Below are 18,681 nucleotides of genomic sequence, written 5' to 3' on the forward strand. Positions count from 1 at the left end.
GTGCAGATTAGCTTTGATGTGGATGCGATAACAATATTAAAATAAGAATGAATCAATAGACCCAATATGGACATCTCCATGCATCCATCCATTTTCTATACCCGCTTAATCCAATTTAGGGTCGCGGGGGGCTGGAACCTATCCCAGCTGTCACTGGGTGAGAGGCAGGGTACAACCTGGAATGGTTGCCAGTCCATCACAGGGCCACACAGAGACAAACAACCATGCACACTCACACTCCAAGGGACTATTCAGAGTCACCAATTAACCTAACATGCATGTTTTTGGGCGGTGGGAGGAAGCCAGAGTACCCAGAGAGAACCTGTGCATAAACAGGGAGAACAAGGAAACACAGAAAGGCAATATGGACATCTCTTAAATATGAATAACACTTGACAGCATGAGGGGTAAAGCACCACATTCAGAATCTAATCTGCAGAAAAGATCAGATTTTTAATAAACTATTATTTTAATCTTTAAAAATCTAACAACAAATCACCCTGTTTAACAATTTCAAAGCAGCAACTGTGATAACTGAAAAAGAACACTTTGTGGGAATAGTGCTGCCATTTTGCTGCCATCTGCAGGTATTGCAAGTGCAAATGTGTAGAAGAGGCCTGCTTATCTAATATTACATGCAGTTTGGGGGATTAACTAGTTATATGTAAACTGCAATCACTTACAGTTACATAAATCTAGTTACTTTACAGTTTATGGTAAAAACGTTGATTGAAACGTTTTATAAAAACGTTGAACAAATATATTGTTTTCGTAACAATTTTTAAAAAAAATTACGGAATTACTACGGAGGTAGTAGCAACAGAACGGAGATGAGTGAAGAGGAGTGTGACTTTGATAAAGGGGGTGGAGAATGGGAGCAAGTAGGGAGAGGAGGAAGGGGTAAAGGGGAAAGTGGGAGAAAGAGAAAGAAAGAAGATAAAGATAGTTTAGAAGGCACAGAGAGTGAGGGGCAGGGAGATGAGGAAAGGGAAAGAAGTGGTGAGATTTGAGGGTGAAGGGGGAGTTAAAAAAAATGGATCCATTAAAAATTACAAAAATAATCAGAACGTAGAAGTTAAGCGTAGAAGAACAGTAGTAGAAGTTAAATACACTTAAGTGTTAGGAGATGGAAACTTGCTAATTGGGTGTAACACAGAAATACAAGTAGAAAAAGCTTGGAAAATGGTGAGTGTAGGAAAAATGAAAGTTACAAAAACAGTCAGTGGGGTTACATGATGAGATTAACTCAGTTATAGCTATAGTTGGGTTATGCTCCTTATTTGAGCAAGGGTAATTATCCCTGGGTATATGGCAATGAATGAATCGAATCAATGGCACAAAGCATGTCATACCCCCATACGATAGGTGGCGCTGTACCCATTTCAACTATCGCTAATAGAGCCACTTCCGTTTGACCTTTTCACCACCAACAACAACAACAAACTCAGGTATTCGAGAAAGATGGCAAACAAAGAGCAAGATGAAGCTACGTCCCGCTACATTTAGTTTGTGATGAGCATGGTTATTGCAACGCGATGCACAACGGTGCATTCTCTATTGCGATGATTATTTCTTTCCGACGGCAGCAACAACAACAGTAATATTGTGCCCTTCGACTTCTAGGTGACAATCCCAGGAAAATATCTCGAGCATGCGCAGAACGCTCAATCCAATCCACCACGTGCTTTTGCCATCTACATGCATGTTTAGTGTACGTTTGGATCGTGTTATCTCAGGGTCTTAATCCGATCACGAGTAATCCGATTTTTGTCAGATTAAGGTGTCTACATGAATTTAATAACTCAGTCTTATTGTAATTTAGCCATTAATCTGATCCAATGGCACTCATGTAACCCCACTGAGTGAGAGTTGGAGAGCAGAGAAGTATCAGATGTAAGGGAGTGATAACAGGGATTCCCCTTGAGATCAGCATGAAAGTTGTAATGGAAAACATGAGAATGAGAAATACCACAGTTAAAGATATTAAAAGAATGACAACATAAATAGTGGTGGTAGAGTTTGATGAAAAAGCTATGCCATCTATTTTGGATTTGTAAAATATAGTGTGAGAGAATTTGTCCCAAAACCAATGAGGTGCTTCAATTGTCAGGAATACGAACATATTGTTAGCAGATGCAAAGGCAAACAAAGGTGTGGAGGGGGTCATGAATATGGAAGATGTGGGACGGGTGTGAAACTAAAATATTGTAGCTGTGGAGGAGAACATAGTGTAGCATACTGAGGATTTGAGGATATGAAGAGAGAAATAACAGTGCAGCAATATTGTATGCTGAAGCTGCCAGGAGAGCGGGGAAGGAGAATGGCAGTGGTATGCAATAGAATAGAGAGAAACAAGTGGTGACAGATATTGTGCAAAAAATTGAAAAGAAAATGGTGGAGAAAAAAAAATGGTGACATGCGTAGCAGGGGTCATAAATGCGACTGCAGATGTTAAATCTAAAACAGAAAGAATAAAGATCATAGTTAAAGCAGCAGTACATCATCTGGGTATGAGAGGGATAAGATGGGAAGAGGTGAGAGATGAGTTGAGTATTCAGGCCAGTCAAGAATCATCATGTATTGGGCAGTATTAATAATAATGATAATCCTTCAGTGGACTGCAAGAAGCCTAATTGCTAATGGTCAGGAATTTAAACAATTCATCTATAATCAGCAGAAAAAAACCCAGATATTGTGCATTCAGGAATCATGGTTAAAACCAAATGTAGCTTTTCATGCTTTTCTAAGATCTTGGATTTTAGAAAAAGCAAATTGGATTAGTGATAACGTGGAGGTGGAAATGATGGACCGGGACATAAAGCAGAGGATCATATCAGCAGCAAAGAGATATATATCTAAATGTTCAGGAAGAAAGAAGAATAAGTTAGTACCATGGTGGGATGAAAAATGCAAACAAGCAATAAAGAGTAGAAATAAAGTGTTTAAGTTAGTTAAAAGATACCATACCTTTCAACATATGATTCAATATGAGCAAGCGCAAGCAATGGTAAGGAAAACAAATAAGAAAAGCACAGAGGTCGTATAGGAGGAAGTTCTGTGGATCGATTGGGAGCAAAACAAGATAGGAGAAGTATGGGGAATGCTGAGGAAAATGGGTGGGGATAGAAAGGATTGGAATTATCCAGTCCCGAGTTCTGGAGACGAAGTGGCAATAACTAATAAAGAAAAGGCGGAATTAATGGTGCGGTGCACAGTTCAAATAATTTAACTGAGGAGGGAAGACATGGCAGGAAGAAAACTAGAGACAAAAACAGGAAGGTGTTAAAAAGAAAGGATTGTAGAGAAAATTAATTAGATGTCCCATTTACAATTAGAGAAATGAAAGGAGCAATAGAAAATACAATAAAGAGTGTGCCAGGCAAAGATAGGATATGTTATACTATGATCAAACATTTAAGTGAAACATTTAAATAAGATATTATTTAATTTAATATTTAATAATTTAATAAAGTCTGGAAAGAGGGAAAAGTACCATGAAGTTGGAAGGAGGCAATAATAATACCAATTAGGAAGCCGGGGAAAGATCAAGACAATAAAATACAGGCCCATAGCATTAACATTACATATAGGTAAGATAATGGAAAGAATGATAAATGAAAGGCTGATTTATTATATTGGAAAAAGGGGATTGGTGACTAGATATCAGAGTGGGTTTAGAAGAGGTCGGAGCACTATGGATCCAGTAGTGTGCTCAGAAGATGATATAAGAAAGCAACAAGTAAATAAAGAAACGGTGGCTGCAGTGTTTTTGATGTTGAAAAGGCATATGACATGTTGTGGAGAGAGGGAGACATGGAACATGTGTTGGTATCATGTCTTAGGTATAGAAGGGAGAGGGAAAGGATGAAGATCAGACTGCAGAAGGAAGGAATAAGTGAATGTAATCTTAGAAACATAGTTGAATCTGGGAAATCTAAAGAAGTGAGGAAATAATAATGAGAAAGAAGTTATATCCAGTAGATGGCGGCATATGCAACATCAAGGATGCCAGCTGCCATTAAAAAAAAATCAAAGAAGAGGAAGTGCACCAAGCTTCTCCAACTGGAGTTCTCAGCGAGCTGCAACTGTGCGCAATAACGATTCAACCATTCCTCGCACACACTGTAAGTCTTTTTTCAGGCATTGCTCAGAGATAGATATGACTGTGATTATTTAGTCATAGCAGGGTACTGAATGTCTTCACCTTCACCACATCGGGTCCGTTTCTTGAAAAGTTAAAATACGTAATGCTTTAAGTAATAACTGCTGAGTGAATCAGTGGATGTTCTGGCTTTGCTCGTGCCAGCTCGACCCCGTCAGAGACTGTTTAGATCTCTCTTCTGGTGTGTACTTATTATTAAGGTTTTAATCAAATGTATTTTCTACAAAATGCTAAATCCTGGTAAAATCTTTGTGACACAGTGCGACAACCCCACGAGAGCGTGTATGGAACGGGTGAGATATTTCTGACCCGTTCTCGGGTTTCTCTCCACAAACTGCGCGGCCCCAGGAAATAATGAGAAAAGCCTGACCAACGGTTTGTTGGTTCTTGGTAGAATACATAACAGATCATAATCGGCACACAAGACTCCAGTTCTGGTCTGTGTGACTTCAAATGAATGGTCTAAAGCAGGGATGTTCAAAGTCTGTCCTCGAGGGCCGCTGTCCTGCAAGTTTTAGATGTTTCCCTTCTTCAACACACCTGATTCAAATGGAATGGATCTCTTCAAAAGATTAAGTTCTGCATAAGCCTGCTAATGATGCAGGACAGCGGCCCTCGAGGACAGACTTTCGACATCCCTGGTCTAAAGTCTGTTTTGTAGTTTCTGAGGGATGGGCCTGCTCAGCTGATAGCTCTCCAGTTATAAACTGATAAGGTGCTGATTTATTAAAGAAAACAGCCAAGACGGAGGTTAAATCATGTGCAAATGAAATTAATTATAAGCTGCTCCATAAGCGACCCGATTCAAAGACCATTGTGACTTCTGCTCCACAGCCGGACACTCATGGCCTCCTCTGCTCCGCACAACTTCTCCTGGGTGGAACCAGGCAAACTGGCTGGACTGGCGATGCCCCGGATGACGTGTGAATACCAGTATCTGTTGGACAATGGCATCAAACACCTGGTTTGCCTGTGTGAGAGGAAAGCACCGTACCACGACACGTGCCCAGAGCTACAGCTTCACCACATTAAGATAGTAGACTTCACTCCTCCCTCACCAAGTCAGATTGATCAATTTCTCTCCATAGTAGAAGAGGCCAACTCCAAGGGAGAGGTATTTTAAAAATGTGTTTATTCATTTCTTTCTTATTGTAGTTTATGCTGGCCAAAAAATATTCAAGGAATAAGTTTAGTTGAAAGTTCTCTGAAGTGCATAAATCAAACACCAAAAAGGGTTCTTCACTGCAATATGGGGAACTTTGACAAAGGTTATCAGCTTATCAAGATTAGTTCTAGTCTTAGTTTTTGTCTGTTTTGTGTTTCATATGTAGTTTTGAATGCTTTGCACGTTACTGTCGTTCTCACACATCCGATGATAAAGGGCTGCCACTGTTATTTACTTGTTCTGTAAATCCAAACATTGTTAAGTTACGTCACCCGCAGGCTGTTCCTGCTCTGTGAACAAAGACCTTCCCTGACGTGTACTAAAGCAGGGCGTATGCTGACCGAAGCAAATAAGCGTTGTTTTGTGTGTTCCCAGGGTGTGGCTGTTCACTGCATGCACGGTCATGGGAGAACAGGGACCATGCTGGCCTGCTACCTGGTGAAGACGAGGCAGATTTCGGGGATTGACGCAATCAACGAGATCCGCAGGATGCGGCGCGGTTCCATCGAAACACACGAACAAGAGAAGGCGGTGGTGCAGTTTTATCAGCGCACTAAGTAACTAACCGAGGGACTGAAGTCGTGTTTTTACTGAAAGCAGAAGCGGCAAACCTTTTTTTTTTTTTTTTTAAAGTCCATCATCATAAAGTAAGTGCCTTGATTATGCTGCAGCGGCGCACATCATCCCACTAGACGCGTGTGTAGAAAGCCCCCGATAACAAAAACATGGCAGTTCTGAACTAAGTGCAATAGCGTTCGTCTTAAAGTATTGGTGAAATAAAGAGGGAAAAAAAACAAACTTCCCCTTTAAGTAAAGGCTAACAGGAAAATACAAGAAACAGTGTTCAAACGGGTAAAACAACATACAATAAATGTTGGATATTGCTAAGACAAACAAACGCATGCACACTGCCTTGTACATGGTACTCTATATTAGCAGTTAGCTGAGAAATTGTTGCCCTTTTTCTGTTCTGGGGATTCCATAGAGAAGACTTTGACTCTCCTTTACGCACTGGACGCCGGGGAAAAGAGACGCTGACGCTCCCTGAATGGGAGTTTTTCAGGGGCCGACACTCTCTTGATTTTCTCCTCCTGGTTTCTGCAAAAAGACGAGCACAGCAGCAGAAATACTTGAAGCCCGTTCTGTTTTGATATTTATTGATGGCATGTAATGCGTAAATTTGTTTCACTCAGGGATATTCTCTCTTGTACAATGCCTTGCAGACATGTACTACATGACAACTTTCATGTAAATATTCGTGGGCCTTAAACTGTTCACTCACTCCTTTGTTGCCACGTTGTGAACATCTTGCCCCGGTCCACTCTCTCTTTGATCTGACAAAGATGTGGGAATAATGTCAATAATAAATCAAATGAAACAAACAGTGATATATTTAATTTACTTTATTGTGTTTGTGTTTTATTACCTCTTTTTGCTTCATTTTTCTCCTGGGACAGATGATTCTCTGCCTGCTTTTCCACTTCTTTCTGTTCCCAGTTGTCATTCCCACCAAAGCCTCTCTTGTTCTGAACATGTAGTAAATAGAAGTAATCAGATGGAGAGCAGCAGCTTTTTAAAAAAATTATTTTTTTTAAATCAAATGATCCATACAAAGCTATGCAACCTAAATGGAAAAGTGTGTCACAGGTTATAAAGAGTGCACCACAAAATTATTTGTCAACCTCTGCCTGTGAAGTTCTGGTGTCCAGCTGCTGTAGGGTCACCATCATGTCCAGATCTTCATCCTCTTCCTCATCCTCTCCCCTCTGCTGAATTTCTTTCAGCCTCTTCTGAAACTGCCACTCCAGGCTGAGCTTCCGGAGTCTGTCGTTCTCCTCTGCCGTGCGCTTAGCTTTAGCCTGAAGCCTGTGCACCTCCCGCTCCAGGTGCTCCACTGCCTGAAGCCTCTGCTGCTTCGCCAGCTTCTCTTGGGCCTCCCTCCTCCAGGGGTCACACAGCTCCTGAGGGTCTCTTTGCCTCGTAGGGCCTGTGCTCCTCTTCTGCTCTGGGGAAGCGTCTTGGAAGGAAACGTGTTTTGTTGGAGTGATGCTCACTTGGAGTTTTTCTACTTTATCTCTGCACGTGGTGGATCTTTGCTGCTGCGCTGAAAGTGATGGCTGAGATACTGGATGTGCATAAATATGACTGATTTGGCTTTGAGGACCCTGTTTGTGTCCGCCGACGTAAAGAGTTTGGCTCAACTTCACCGCTTGCACAGAATAACTGTGCTGGAAGGTGGTGAGTGGAGGGTTTGACTGTGTGTTCATGGCTCTGGTTATAGGGATGTCTATTCGAATTGGCTGGGTTGAAGGTGTAGGTGTTGACTGCTGTGAAAAAGGCGTTCTCCAGACACCAGCAGCACTTGTACGGATGCCCTGCAGCTGTTTTGTGGGAGAACTGTTATCGGAGAGGATGTCATGACTAGACACACTCGAGCGAATTGGGAAAGATGAGTAGTAGCTTTGCGTTTGGTTGGCTTCCTGATCCGTCCGTGCCCACATGTTCTCCCTTTTGTCCATCAGGGGGCCTCCACTGTCCAAAAACAAGTTCTCTTGAGAGAGGGCTTGACGCTTAATGGGGAAAATAATCAATATTTCAGTAGAATTTATCCAACTGTATCAGCATACATTTTCCTAATTTGATGCTAAGTTGAACAAATGACATTTTTATGCCTGAGGAAAATCAAGACATACCATGAAGGTTCTCTTACTGGAGCTCTGTCCATCTAATGGGCTCAAAGACATTTTGAAGTTTTGCTGTGATTGGTTGATTTCAGACAGGTCCTTGTCCTTGGACTTGGGGTTCGGAAGTGTCAAATATTCTCTTTGAAACGTCTGAAAAAGACAAAAAGAAAATTGAGAATTCCTCCCGTTGTGACCAAAAAAAAACCGTTAAAAACGTACTTTTTTTTAAATCAAGCAGTAGCATTTCCAAGGGCCTAAATAAGACTGTGACAAATAAAGAAATATTTTTCTAGCTGGAGATTATCTTAAACTATACCATTGTTTCCTCTATTTACCTATTTGTGTCAATAAAACGTCATTTTCTTTTTCTTTTTTTGTGAGTCTGTGGTCTCCACAAAACAGCTTGAATTGAAGTAACGTGTTAATGTTTGCTAAACCTCCATGAATCTCACATCAGTGCAAAGGTTGATGCTGGAAACTGAAGTGACATTGTTTCCTCTCACGTCAGGTTCAGCAGCTTCATCTCCATCCTCCGGGCAATAGACTGTTGGAACAAGTAGAAACAACAGTACCAGAGCTGTTCTCTGACTCGTCCTCAGGATTTTAATGCATTTTACAAGAAGGAATGCGTGCTGTGTGTGCCTGGCAGCAGTAAGTGATCAGAAGAGAAGTTCTCTCACCATTCATGTCGGGAGTGGAGCGGTAGAGTTGTCTGTTCCTCTGCACCATCTGGTCTTTCTTGCTTTTGCTGCCCCCATGGGGCCTCTCTGACAGGCTGAGATCAACTACGCAGTACAGCGTGGGCACTTTAGTATTTGGCTTAGCATTCTCTTCACTGCCTTGTGATGGAACAGAAAGTCTTATTTAGGTACTAAAGGGTATGAAATAAAAAAGATTTTAAAAAATGTCCGGCTTATTGTGTAATAGGTTATTACTTTGCTCACTTTTGCTCAGCAGTGCCTCGAGGCCATGGTAGCTTGCTCCACACTTTGCAACCTGTAAGGTCACAACAGGGCCGGTCTGCATCATGATGGCTGCTGCCCTGGATGAGTGTAAGATCAATAAGGTTAGGAAAGCATTTTTTTAACTGAAGCACCCCTAAATTCTATGTTTAAGTCTATGTCCAAATATAATTTTTTTCCTGTTCCTGTTTTTCAGCAGTGGTTTCCTTCTTGGCTTCGCTCATGAAGTTTAGTTTTTATTATTACGACTTGGTAACATTACGAACTGTTAAAACAAGGAAGTCAGGATCTTTTCAATTCGACACAAACAGCTCATTTTCACTGAACTCTTTAAAGTAATATTCTTTTTTTTTTTTTGGTCAGTTGAAGTGGGTTTGTTTGAAGTCCTATGAATTGTCAGTGTTTTAACCAGCAGTAGACAGCAGCCAGAGCGCTCTCAGTTTGGAGTTAAACAGCTGAAACCTCAAAAACTTTATAACAGTTCAAGAGAAGGTTACATTGTGGATATTGGATCGCTTCTGCATCAGACAGGCAGGATTCACACAGACGCATTTTGGCTTCAGGTTTTGTTTCTCAGTCCTGTTGAACGTTGAGATGTCTCTCATTCTTGAATTAAATTCCAAGACTGTTGCTTTGCTTTGCTGGTGTAGCAGTGAAAGATCCAAACGTAGACCCGCCCACTGTTGAGTTTCCCCGTAAATCCTGCTTTACTGGGTCAGTAAGGTATAATGTCCTGTCAAGGTCTTCCACTGGGTCCATTTTACAATGTAAAAATCCAAAATACAGCTCTACCTTAAACCGCAATGCAATGACATTTTTAAGATTTGAGTTCAAGAAATTCCCTTTTTCATTGGTTCCTATCCGAGTAACTTGTAGGACGTCTCGCCCATCACAATTTATTTCTGATTCTCGAATTGAGAGCACTCTGATCGCTGTCCACTGCAGGTGGGACACTGAGTACTCTTAAGTTCTTCAAACAATCCCACTTAAAAAAGTGTGTTTAAAAAAGTTGAGTGTGAATAATTCTCTCCCAGTGCTATCAAATTTGCCGCACATTTTTATTCATGACAAAGCTTTGTCCTTTATTTAACTGGAGCTGCATGAGGTGAGGAAAATATGTGACATTTTAAATACAGACCTGACAATATTATTTGCAATACAGAATGCTTCAGTATATGGTGTTAAGGTCAGGTGTATCAACAAGAGGTGCATTCCACTTCCGCAACTGTGCTTGCTGGTTGGTTGTAGAACATGCATAAAAGTAGATCTTTCTCTATGTAGAATGCAGCCCCCATTGAAACACCTGCACTTGTCGTATTATTTCAAGTCAAAATGTCTGCCGTGAAAAATGGCCGACTGTATAACATGCTGGTGTGTAGCTACCTTTCTTGACTGAGTCCAACCAGGCTGTGACCGTCCACACTGAGCAGCTGATCTCCAGCCGCTAACCTCCCATCCTGCACTCAGGAAAAGACACACTTGGTGATTTCGATCTCACCTGGTGTAATATATCATGCAAATTATTCTCAGTGTCACCACTTAAGTGCAACTAGATAAAAAATTTGTTATTCTCTCACTTTTTCAGCTGGTCCTGCTTTGACTATAGATTTAACATAGATCCCAAGGTTACTCTGCCCTGCTCCCTGTGGCAAAAAATGCAGGTTGTAAATTTACTGAAACACTGTAGATAGTTTGTGTTTTACAACATATTGAAATCATTTAGTCACCTTGGCAGCTACAATGCTGACTCCCATTCCACTATTCAGCGGTTTGCGCAAGGTTATGGTCTCAATTTCCGGCTGTCTACGTTCTGCCTGTTTAAAAAAAAATATATATATATAAACAAAACATTTAACTCTATGGTTGAATCTTATTTCAATATATATGGGACCACTGAAGACAATATCTTTCTTTACCAAGTAAATGCCCTCGTCAGAAGGAGTGGATTCAGTGAAGTACACAGTCCAATCCCCTTTGGAGTTTGACTCAGATGTCAGAGAGCAAAGACCTGCAAGAGCAAGATGTGATCAAATACAAATGCTGAGAACTCATCTTAAGGTTAAATGCAATTCAATCCTGGCATCTGAAGTTAGAATCCTCTACCTTTCTGGCAAATTGGCTCCAAAAACTCTCTAAACCCTTGAGGTATTCCTCTCACAGTGTCACAAGAGTATCCTCCCTCTGGCAGTAGGAAAGGCAGGTGCAGGTCGAGGCTCTCCACCAGCTGGATGTCTTCCCCTTCACTCTGAATCAGCTTATCCGCTGAGGCCTCGGCAGCCTGCACTACAGCATCGATCAAATCCTGCAGCAACGGTGACAGACAGTGAGACAGCTGAAATATCTCAGGTAAAGGTCGAGCTGGTGCCTATACAGTCAATTGACATTTGTCATTGTATGACAAGACTTGAGGGGAGGAACATCTGAACTGCTCGCTATGGGTGTGAGCAGAATGATGAAGGTGACCCAGGCATTTGACTTCACTGCAGAGTATAACATCAAAACTGTTGTAATAAGAACATAATAAAGGTGAAACTGGTCAGTAGTGGTGAAATTATAGAGGTAACTGTAGCAGAAGTACAATTTAGTTGAATAGTTGTCACGAGCAATTCAATTAATTACTCATATTTCAGAGGAATTATAAGGTACTTATTTTGCTTTAATCTTTCCAGTTCATGCCACTCTATAGCCTACATAGTATGTATATTTTACACAATATTGAAACTGTACACCAGTTCATTCGTAGACTGAATATTTCCAATTTAAAAAAATTGATCAGCATAAATAATGAATATCATCTAAAGTTTATTATATGATGGAGAAACTACCAGAAAGTAGATGGATCCATCTCACATTTTACACATCAGTCAAACAAATATAATGATGTACAGTATTTTATTGAAAATGGAGACATGTTTCTGTTATTTAGGGTATTCTTACTGGTATAGATTTGGTCACTATGAATCTGTCAGGTTGTTGTTTTTGCAGCTTACCAGTAACTGAGCCGATGAAGTCACACGCTGTGTTAGCAGGTAACACAGGTGAGCTTTCAGTGGACAACACAGACAGACTCACACACCTAATACTTACACCTTTCTCAAAATAATGGCATAGTGAAACTATTTCCATGTGGCAGCTGCAGTCCACGGCAACAATAGACAACATGCTGCATCTTCATTCATTTGAGGCTCATAATGAGAATCGTGACACTCGACTCTGACTGCGATGGTGACCTGGGATATGTAGTCCAAGAAACCCCATACCTAATGTTCAACAGAACATTAGAGACCTATTTCTCTCCAAAGCAATGGGGTAATGTGTCAACCCACTTCACCATCCTTCATGTATTATTTATCATCATATTCATTGTAAATTATTCATGCTGTTGTGAATCAATGTAGCTGAGCTCGTGTTCAGTTGCTGAATCTCCTGCTATGTCAAAAAAAAACTCTCACTGGAGACCTTTAGCTTATGTCTATCAGTGCCAATTGCTACTAATGTACCCAAAATATCAACACTGCTTACCTACATGTTACCATTTTGATATAAAAAAGACTGACATTCTTTTGCATGGCTGTACAAGTGGAGGGAAAGTACTCACAGGGGGAATGTGAGGCTCATTGGTTGCATAGAGGTAGCCAGACAGCAACGTCTGCAACTGCAGTGAGTTCAACTTGAAACAGGTACTCTGAATGTCCTTGGCGTCCCGCATCGAGTACTTATTCATGGTCAGGAGTGTGGTTGCCTAGAAACAGCTAGGCAGTATTATTTTAGCATCTTGGACCTCAAGAGACATGAGAGTGCAATACTGTACTATTTTACAAAGAGGCACAGATAATGACAGCAAAGAACAGGATTCAGGTTCAGCATATTAGTGGAATAAGTAAGAATCATTCAATTTATCATAATGAAACCCTAGTCAAAGTCTTGTTCTTACGACTACTGAGACATGTAAAACACCTGCACAATGTGCCCCAAGTGGCAGTCTGCAGCCAGCTCCAAGCCCTGCCTCTCTGCCCAGGCTTCGATGGCTGTGAGCCTTTGGCGGAGAGCAGATCCCCAGTAGTGTGAGCGCAGGCCTGGCGTGCTGGCTTCTGGGCTCATGAGCCGGTTGAAGAGCCATGCGCTGATGAAATGGAAAAGCTGGGAGAAGAGCTGGATGGTGAAGGCAGGGTTGACCCGACAGCGGCGTAACAGAGACATGGCGTTCATCAAGGTATTCAGCACCATCTCTGTAACGGCAGAAGAAAAAGAGAATGTTCTACAACATCACGGCTCTTCCAAGTGCTCAGAGTGAAACCGTTTCATCTGCTGTAGTGATCTAAGTTAAATCATCAAACATGTACCTATTCCAGTAGGTAGTGCACCATGTTGCTCGGGATCAATCAGAAATGTAGGTAAATGTTTTCTTAACTCATTCTGTAGACATTGTAGCAGGAGGCTGTGAGGAATAAAACACATACAAGTAAAACGTGAGATGGTACTTTTTGCTTCTTTTTTTTTTCTAAAGCGTTTTTTAAAAACACTGGGAAAATATATTTGAAAAAAAAAACATTTATTATCCATATACAATTGTCCTCTGGGTTCAAGTTCACTTAGGAAGGAGTGAGGTAAACATTTCTGTGGTCTCGATCAATCAAATTCTTTTTGGAATCCAGGGACAAAGTTAAAGAGGGGACGATGTTATAGAGCCGAGGAATAATCTGGATTTTGAATTCTAAAATACATTAAAACAAAGAACACAACGGAAGTCCTATGTGTTAAACACTTGATATTTTTTCTTAATATAGGCATTAAATGATTAAATCATTGCATTCTGTTTTATAATTGATATTAAACACAGCTGCTGTAGTATACCAGTACCAGTGTACACATACATACATACATATATATATATATAAATATATACATATACATATATATATGTATGTATGTACTTCTGGATATGCAGACAGGACATTTCTTTTGGCCCGTATGAACACGTATTGTGTCTATAGACAATATACTTCCTTCATGAGGAGTATTAAAGGTGGTTGTGTATACTGTATGGGAGAAGGCTGACAATTTGATCTGTATTTGCTTGTCTGTCATCTGTACCTGTATGCTTTGTGCACCTGGTGGGACAGGTCCTGCTGACTCTGCAATGTGAGCAGGCTGAGATCTTTGTCATGTTTGAGAAAGTTCAGCAGCTCAGAGGAATTGGCCATCCAGAAGGCAAGAGCCCCTGCGATGGTCCGTTGTCTCTGTAGAGGCAAACATGGCAAACAATACAGCTGGCACTATAACAAATGTGCCCTTTGCTGGAAAACTATGAAACTTCTGTTTTTGCAATTGTGAGAAAAGTCGTCATGAACTTGCCTGAATGACTTTTCCTGTCATGGCCACCATTTTGTTTGTGATAGAGGTTACTTTACGTGTATGTCCAGATGATGGAGAGCCTCTTTTGTTATGACTCTGCAGAGCAAACCGACCCGCAGCATAGAGGCTGTATGCAGGTGAGAGCTTGAAATGAACTGTGGAGCTGTTGGTGTAATTTATGACTGCAGACAGGAAGGGCTCCTCAGCTGCAATGTTAAAGACACCAGCAGGGGGCAGGAGGGCATTACGAGACAGAGGCAGCATACGTTCAACTGGCAAGTATCAAATTTAAAAAAAGAAGACAAGATGTGGTTTTGTTCCACACTCACCACTATCACAGAACTGAATTCCAATTGGTAATCCGGGCAGAACTGAAAAGTTTCAATGACATAAATATGACCACTTTTTCTTTTACAACATGGTCAAAGCATAATATCTAGAAAAAGAGGATTTACTGTTTAATATCACTTACCCTCAAGAGTCTGCCTCTGTTGCTGTTTCTTTTCTTTGCAATGTTTTTGGCTCTCAGGGTTGGACAAACACACGCCGTCGTTCTTCAGATCTTCAGTTGATCTGGACATTCATTTTAAGAAGAGAATGTTATTCTGATGGTTCAGCAGGTGTGTGATCAGTAGTCTGGACATTAAAAGGGAACATTTTACCCGTTTGCATCCTCTGACAACTTGTCAGCCGCACTGGTTTTGTTCTTTTCTTTCGGCTTTCCTTTTCGTGACAGCGTCCTCTTAAAGGTTTGAATAACGCCCCCTTTTCCTTTGTCAGAACAGTTTTCCTTTTTTGGTCCAACACATAAACAGAGCAGATTCATATAATATATGATTATTTGTGAGAGTAATGTGAAACTGGACTCCAAATGATTCAGATAGTTGTCAGGCAGCATGCTGCTTCACAATTCAGCCTCTGGCGGTTTGTCAGTGAAGTATTTCATAAGCTTACCTCAAGAGTGTCTTTCTTGAGCACAAAACGTCCTTCTCTGTTTTCTGAATTCCAGCCCAATTGCACAACCAAAGGTCTCTCATCCAGTTCCAACTTGCGTTCTTATTCCACATACAGACCCCACAGAAATAGTCAGAACATAACTATGCAACCACAACACAATTTATTGAACAGAAAACACCCATTTCATTTGTTAAAGCTACACGGAGCAGCTCAGTTAAGTCAGTATATCTCTGCTTGTGACTCCCCATCATGCTACATCAATTGTTAAAATGGGAGGCAGAGCCTTCAGTTATCAGGCCCATCTCTTGTGGAACCAGCTGCCAGTATATGTTTGGGAAGCAGACACCCTCTCTAACTTTAAGATTAGGCTTAAAACTTTCATTTTTGATAAAGCTTATAGTTAGGGATGGCTCAAGTGATCCTGAAACATCCCATAGTTAAGTTAAGCTAGACTACTGGGGGGTCTCCTATGACATATCTTTCCCCACTCTTTTTATCTATTTTATTTCCTTATATGACATTGTGTACATGTTATGGTGTTTGTCATCTCTCCACAGAAAGATTGGATTACGATTACAATGAATTGGACTGTATCACTGAAGTACTTTGACATTTGTTGTGATTTGGTGCTATATAAATAAACTGAACTGAATTTAATTTAATTGAATTTCATTGTTTTAAGATGCAAAATCGGTTAAGTTTAGGTAAAGCACTTCTCGTAATGTTAGTCTAGCTTGACAAGACTTGACTGATCTGCATAAAAGCTGGAACCGTTATGAAAAGAAAATACTGCACATTGGTCCTGAGTGTCAGGAAGAAATGTGTAATGTGCCAAACAAAATACATTGATCACAGATTCTTCATAAGATTATATCCCCTTACCCCATCAATAAAGCAAAGATGCAGTAGTCACAATCAGGCTCTAACGGCTTACCTATATTGGTGTGGACCTCATAGAGGGAATAACTGGTTGTCAACATTTTCATATCAGGCCTGAATTTCTCTGAAAGCGTTTCAATGACCTCTTGAGTTGGAGAGCTGCTGCAGACACGCAGGCACTTTGTGGCTACATTTCCCTCTATATGGTCCTCAAAGTAGAAGCGAATCACACCGTGAAATTCCAGGTTCTGTGAGAAATAAGGTGACAGTCCTCAGTCTGTGTGTGTGTTTATTCTGTTTTTCACATACATAAATAAATGCCTTATGTTGTCAGTGTAAAACTTGAAAACTTGAAGATAAGCAGCAAATCCTGCAATCTGGAACAGCAAAGTTAATAGAATCCCTTACTGATATATTTCTTATTTCAAGTATTAATTCATTCACTCACACTAAATATGTAAAACTATCCCCACCGTGATTTCATAGATTTTTTTTTTCTTTCATCGGCTGACTAGTAGAATAATCTATCTAGCCATCTAAAGCAAACAGCAGTAATTAAATACAGTTGGGTTATAATATGTTTGAAAAAAAAGCTTTACAGAGGAAAAAAAAACATTGAGAACTTTGGCAGTGACAGAAAATACTACTTATATGTTAATCTGAGCAAAACACCACAATGTACGTAATGTACTGGCGCTGTCTGATGTCTGCTCATGACTCACCTCATCAGGTTGGCTAATTTCAAACAGGTCCAGTCGGTTGTTATTCCACTGTCTGATGACTACGGATAATTTCTCCCATTCTTTCTTCTCAGGCATTTTTCAACCTCAGAGTCTATCCAACCAGAAAACTTCTCTACAGAAAAATCCACAGAAATGTTTTCATCTGTTGTGGCTGTTTCATCTGTTCAGACCCTTCCGGATCTATTCCCCGTTCGTTATAAACTCGCTGTCCTCTGTGATGAGTTTTTAAAAATAATTGCCCAATTTATCCCCACACCCTCGTCCCCTCTGAGAGCCCCCCACGACCCTCTACCCTAATTTAACAGGTCAGTGGAGCTGTGTTGAATGAAGCAAACAGGAAAACTAATGATAAATCTGACACAAACAAAAGAACCTTTCTGGCCCGTTTGTTTAATTTCTGTGTATTTTTTCATAATGTCCATGAGCAAAACCGCAAAATTTGACAGTGCTAAATTTTATGGTATGCTTTAAACAATGCCTTAAATGATGTTGTGCGATGCTAATAGAGGGCAGCAGTCTCTGGCACATTTTCACAGTCGCCATTATAGATTTGCATCCTCCTTTCACAGAAACAAGGATATTTACGCTTGAAGGGATCCAACTTCTCATGCATACCAGTAATTTTCAGCACAATTTACATGTCTTCCCATTCATTCAGCACTATGTATATGGGGCAGCTTTTGTTGGCTGCTCCAAAACTTTCGGAATAAACCTACAATGGAACAAAAGCCTTGACAAAAACAACCCCTAATTATATATACAGTATAGCATAAAAGTGAACAAGCAAGGGTATTGTTGTCTGGATGCTGGAATATGTGGAAAAGATCTTCCATTAGGAAAAGAAACATTACAGTTTTTGCTATGATCCATCTGAGAAACAGACAGATGGCTAAACCCTCTCAGCATTTTTCATGATTTGTTTGAACTTTATAGAGTATAAAACTGACTGACATGGCCAATATTTCTGGAGGATTCTCTTTGAGACTGCTTTTTGTACACATCATGTGGTGTTTTGGTCATTGAGGTCAGATGTATCTAATTGCGAAAAAAAAAGCTTTTGTACAACTAAATATTAACTTGAGACAAGCAGAAGACAAAATAAAAGCACTAAGGTGAAAATTTAAATATACAGGTAAATTTCCCTTACGAATCAAATTGCTATGAAGTCAAAAAAGAAAAATCTGCTTCAAATTCATGTAGTCAATAGTAATTTTCTCCGGTTGTGATTTCACAGACAGGATTTCAAACATTGGTGTGTGGAAGGTGGTATGGGTCAGGGATTAAAGGGTTCTATCTCTGCTTTTTGCAAACGATGTTGTCCTTCTGACATTATTGAATGTGGATTAGCACTCTCAATTTTGAAACCTCAAGAGGGCATCCATCCCAGGTGGCTGAATTACAGTATCCTGGGCTTCTGTTCACAAATTATAGTAAAGGGGGCTCTGGGAGAGACTGTAACTTGGCTACAGCTTTTGCAGTGACGCATTTACTGAACCCTACGTCACAGGGGAAGAAAGAGCTGAGCCATGAAGCAAAGCTCTGCCCATCTGTCACCCCAAAAGTCAACTTGAGACGTTGAAATTTGGGGGAAGGCTGAACGGACCCAATCACAAATACGATCAACTGAAATATGTCTTCTCTGCAGGGAGGATGGGCTTGCCCTCCGAAACTTGGTGAGATTGGCAACAAAAAGAGTGCCTGAGTGTCTCACTTTGGAGGTGTACAGGTACAGCAAACCCAGGAATCATTGGAGGGATTATAACTCCTCTCCTGG

At 40.5% G+C, this 18,681-nt stretch overlaps 2 protein-coding genes across 2 annotated transcripts; one reads left to right on the forward strand and one right to left on the reverse strand.

Annotated features, from left to right (window-relative positions):
• The first annotated feature begins 4,040 nt into the window (after window positions 1-4,040).
• dusp23b (dual specificity phosphatase 23b) lies at window positions 4,041-5,954 on the forward strand. The gene is made up of 3 exons (XM_072366093.1): window positions 4,041-4,124; window positions 4,997-5,276; window positions 5,703-5,954. The coding sequence occupies exons 2-3, from the start codon at window positions 5,007-5,009 to the stop codon at window positions 5,886-5,888; spliced, it is 456 nt and encodes a 151-aa protein (XP_072222194.1). The 5' UTR covers window positions 4,041-4,124; window positions 4,997-5,006; the 3' UTR covers window positions 5,889-5,954.
• A 377-nt stretch (window positions 5,955-6,331) lies between these two features.
• On the reverse strand, window positions 6,332-16,989 carry LOC140270724 (afadin). The gene is made up of 23 exons (XM_072365920.1): window positions 16,887-16,989; window positions 16,220-16,412; window positions 15,283-15,383; window positions 14,991-15,118; window positions 14,801-14,901; window positions 14,329-14,600; window positions 14,068-14,213; window positions 13,317-13,411; window positions 12,931-13,202; window positions 12,572-12,715; window positions 11,077-11,275; window positions 10,890-10,981; window positions 10,701-10,787; window positions 10,551-10,616; window positions 10,357-10,430; window positions 8,956-9,053; window positions 8,692-8,850; window positions 8,464-8,555; window positions 8,021-8,161; window positions 7,010-7,897; window positions 6,754-6,853; window positions 6,610-6,661; window positions 6,332-6,425 (listed from the first exon to the last, which is right to left on the reverse strand). The coding sequence occupies exons 1-23, from the start codon at window positions 16,980-16,982 to the stop codon at window positions 6,332-6,334; spliced, it is 3,690 nt and encodes a 1,229-aa protein (XP_072222021.1). The 5' UTR covers window positions 16,983-16,989.
• Window positions 16,990-18,681: the final 1,692 nt, after the last annotated feature.

This window comes from Leuresthes tenuis, unplaced genomic scaffold (assembly GCF_036924035.1).
Source record: "Leuresthes tenuis unplaced genomic scaffold, fLeuTen1.0.hap1 SCAF_15, whole genome shotgun sequence".
Taxonomy (NCBI): Eukaryota; Metazoa; Chordata; class Actinopteri; order Atheriniformes; family Atherinopsidae; genus Leuresthes; species Leuresthes tenuis.

Coding starts and splice junctions, on each gene's coding strand:
- dusp23b (XM_072366093.1), top strand. CDS start 5,007: ATGGCCTCCTCTGCTCCGCACAACTTCTCCTGGGTGGAACCAGGCAAA. Junction 5,277..5,702: donor AGGCCAACTCCAAGGGAGAG/GTATTTTAAAAA, acceptor GTGTGTTCCCAG/GGTGTGGCTGTTCACTGCAT.
- LOC140270724 (XM_072365920.1), bottom strand. CDS start 16,982: ATGCCTGAGAAGAAAGAATGGGAGAAATTATCCGTAGTCATCAGACAG. Junction 15,119..15,282: donor TCAAGAAAGACACTCTTGAG/GTAAGCTTATGA, acceptor GGACCAAAAAAG/GAAAACTGTTCTGACAAAGG. Junction 11,276..12,571: donor ATGAGCCTCACATTCCCCCT/GTGAGTACTTTC, acceptor CCGTTGCTGCAG/GATTTGATCGATGCTGTAGT.